This window comes from Stylophora pistillata, chromosome 6 (assembly GCF_964205215.1).
Source record: "Stylophora pistillata chromosome 6, jaStyPist1.2, whole genome shotgun sequence".
Lineage (NCBI taxonomy): Eukaryota > Metazoa > Cnidaria > Anthozoa > Scleractinia > Pocilloporidae > Stylophora > Stylophora pistillata.
The window spans coordinates 6187512-6190000 of NC_142524.1; the positions used below are offsets into that span (position 1 = coordinate 6187512).

At 42.8% G+C, this 2489-nt stretch overlaps 1 protein-coding gene across 3 annotated transcripts in view; it reads left to right on the plus strand.

Moving 5' to 3' along the window:
• The window catches only part of LOC148727951 (uncharacterized), a 13325-nt gene continuing 10836 nt past the window's right edge, over positions 1-2489 (plus strand). Inside the window, exons 1-4 of one of the 3 annotated variants that reach the window (XM_088763253.1) lie at positions 1-174; positions 264-335; positions 512-585; positions 1615-1725. In XM_088763253.1, coding sequence (XP_088619379.1) covers positions 525-585; positions 1615-1725 — 172 coding nt within the window. In that variant the 5' untranslated portion in view covers positions 1-174; positions 264-335; positions 512-524. The other 2 variants (XM_088763252.1, XM_088763254.1) reach the window with 2 other exon arrangements.

Sequence of the window (2489 nt, forward strand, 5' to 3'; positions counted from 1 at the left end):
TAATTGGTTCAATTGATCTTTTCCTTTCCCTTTGGTTTGAATGGGCACTTCTGGATCTTGTGTCCCCTCTCAGTACTGCCACATTGTTGGACTGATAAAGAGACGACTGAAAGATCACTCCACCGTTGTAACTTGCCCCGGCTGCATGCAAATAGTTTCCTTGGTCGTCACAAGGTGGGACATTCTAGCGCCTGACCTGCTCATATGACATTCTTTTGGACAATAGCTTGAAAACTTAACATTTTCCCATCCATTATCCACAGATTTCAAAGCGCGTAATTTCAGACTTGTGGAATCTTTGGAAAGAGATTGTTGAAATGTGAAGAAGATTCACGGTAGGCGCAGCTCCTTTTATAACCAGATTGTTCATCACAGAAGAACCGAGGCAAAATATCAAAGAACTGTTTCTTTCGAGCTCAAAGAGCAAAGTCGGTTCTATGAGCCATGGCTGTAACGTTGAGCTTAAAGAAGATGAATTTCTTAGTTTTATCGTATTTTTGTCTCTCTGTAGATATTTGCTAAACATGAGAAACTTCATCATTTTGTTGATTTTGGTGAGCTGTGCATTGTCTGTGGCAATGGCTGGTAAGTGCAGAACGAAAATTGTTTTACGTGACTCTGAATACGAATGAAAATAGCCCGAAGTTTGGTGAGGAAAGCTTGGGAGCTTTACCTCGGTACCACGGTTGGTTTCAGTCCCTCCCCCTGTGTGGTACTTGGCTAACTTGTTACGAAGTATAATCTTAGAAATGTTAAAATGTGTTCTTCTTTTGTATCATTATTATTCTTTTTGTTATTATCATTACCATTATTATTATTATTATTATTATTATTATTATTATTATCATTATTAGTGCTATAACTTTTTGTCTCCTTTGTAAGCTTTTAAATTTACTTGCGATATTCATTGTATTTGCTCCATTTAGACAGACTAGCCCAGTTCAGCTTGAAGCAGGTTTAAATGGGGGCTTGTATAAATAACAACGAGGCCAGACCACAACACCAGGATCTTCGTTCCCTGCTCTTTGCGATAAGTGTGTGTGGGTTCTTTCACGTCCCCTACTAACCAGTTCAGAGAATATGCAGGAGACTGGGCCTACGGTATTATTAAGTCCCTGAATATTGGTTCGGTTTGAACCCTCCACCTCCCGCACGGCAGTCCGGCGCTCTACAGCATGAGCTAACTGGGCAGCGGTTTTACTTTTGTTGCACCATTATTGTAGTATAATACTTAACTCTTCTGCCTCACTATTGTGCTCAAACTATGCTGGCATAACTGGTGGACAGCCTAACCAATACCCTGAATCATAGTGAGTGAGGGGAGAGATAACCGAAGAACGTAGTCTTGTGCCCAGACCTTCTAACAATGAAGTTATAGCTACACGGGGGGACCTGGGTACGAGATCACGAGAAGCGAGTAATGCCGCCGGCAGAAATCGCACGTCCTACAGTGCATATGATGGTGGCCTCCTCGCAAGCTACCTTTGCATGGCCAAGCTAAAGAACATTTAATCTGTAAGTTAGGGGAAATTGATTATTAGAAGACTCGATGAAATCTGATTAGATTCGCGGATGCACTTATACTTACGTTACTTTCTTTTTTTTTTCTTTCAGCTTGTAAAGATAAAATCTACATATGTAAAATTCTGGGATTACACGGTCTATGCACAAAAAACCCACAATATATGCTGCGCATGTGCCGCAAAAGTTGCAATGCCTGTACAGGTATGCACGAGTAATTGTTCAGAAAGTAAAATAGGTTGTACATAATGTTTTAAAATTCTTTTTAAATGCTTAATTTTTTATTCATCCCTAACAAAAGCACTTTACTCCCTCTCCCAGCGGTCACCTCTACATAATCGACTGTTCTCTTTGCAGCCAATATGCCACTTAAGCATTAAATTAATTTTTTCAACTGCAATTTGATTTCAAGTACGTTTTCCCACCCATGGGAGAGCATAGGACTTGGAGCAACGCGAGCCCACGTGAGGTCTGTAATGGGTTTATCTCTGATATCATTAGCCCCAATCTCCCGCCCACCCTTTCTTGCTTATGCTTATCCCTTTTCACTCCCTGTGGAGCACAGGCTACCAAAGTCCAACCCCTCGTCCTTGTCGCGGTAGCCGGAAACAGGTATGTAGGGGATTGCTGTGCAGGGCGAAGTATGGTGGGGGGCTTGTTCCCCCCGGGCCGCTTCGGTAGCCAATGAAGGGCTGCTCAGAACTCCGTAACGCCTGGTCAACGGGGCTCTGGTGAAGCTTGGAGGGCTAATCACCCACTAAGTGGATTAAACTGATTACAGAAACCATATGAAGTAGGCACAAAATCACATCTGTCTTGGGTCAGGAGAACGTCTTCTCGGAGACTAGTATGATGCATCGTGGTAAAAGCCGAAAGGAAGCTACGAGGCCGACCCCTCTCCTTACCCCCCAAGACAACAACATTGTTCGGTACCTGGAATGTCAGGACTATGTATCCTTTCTTGCCAC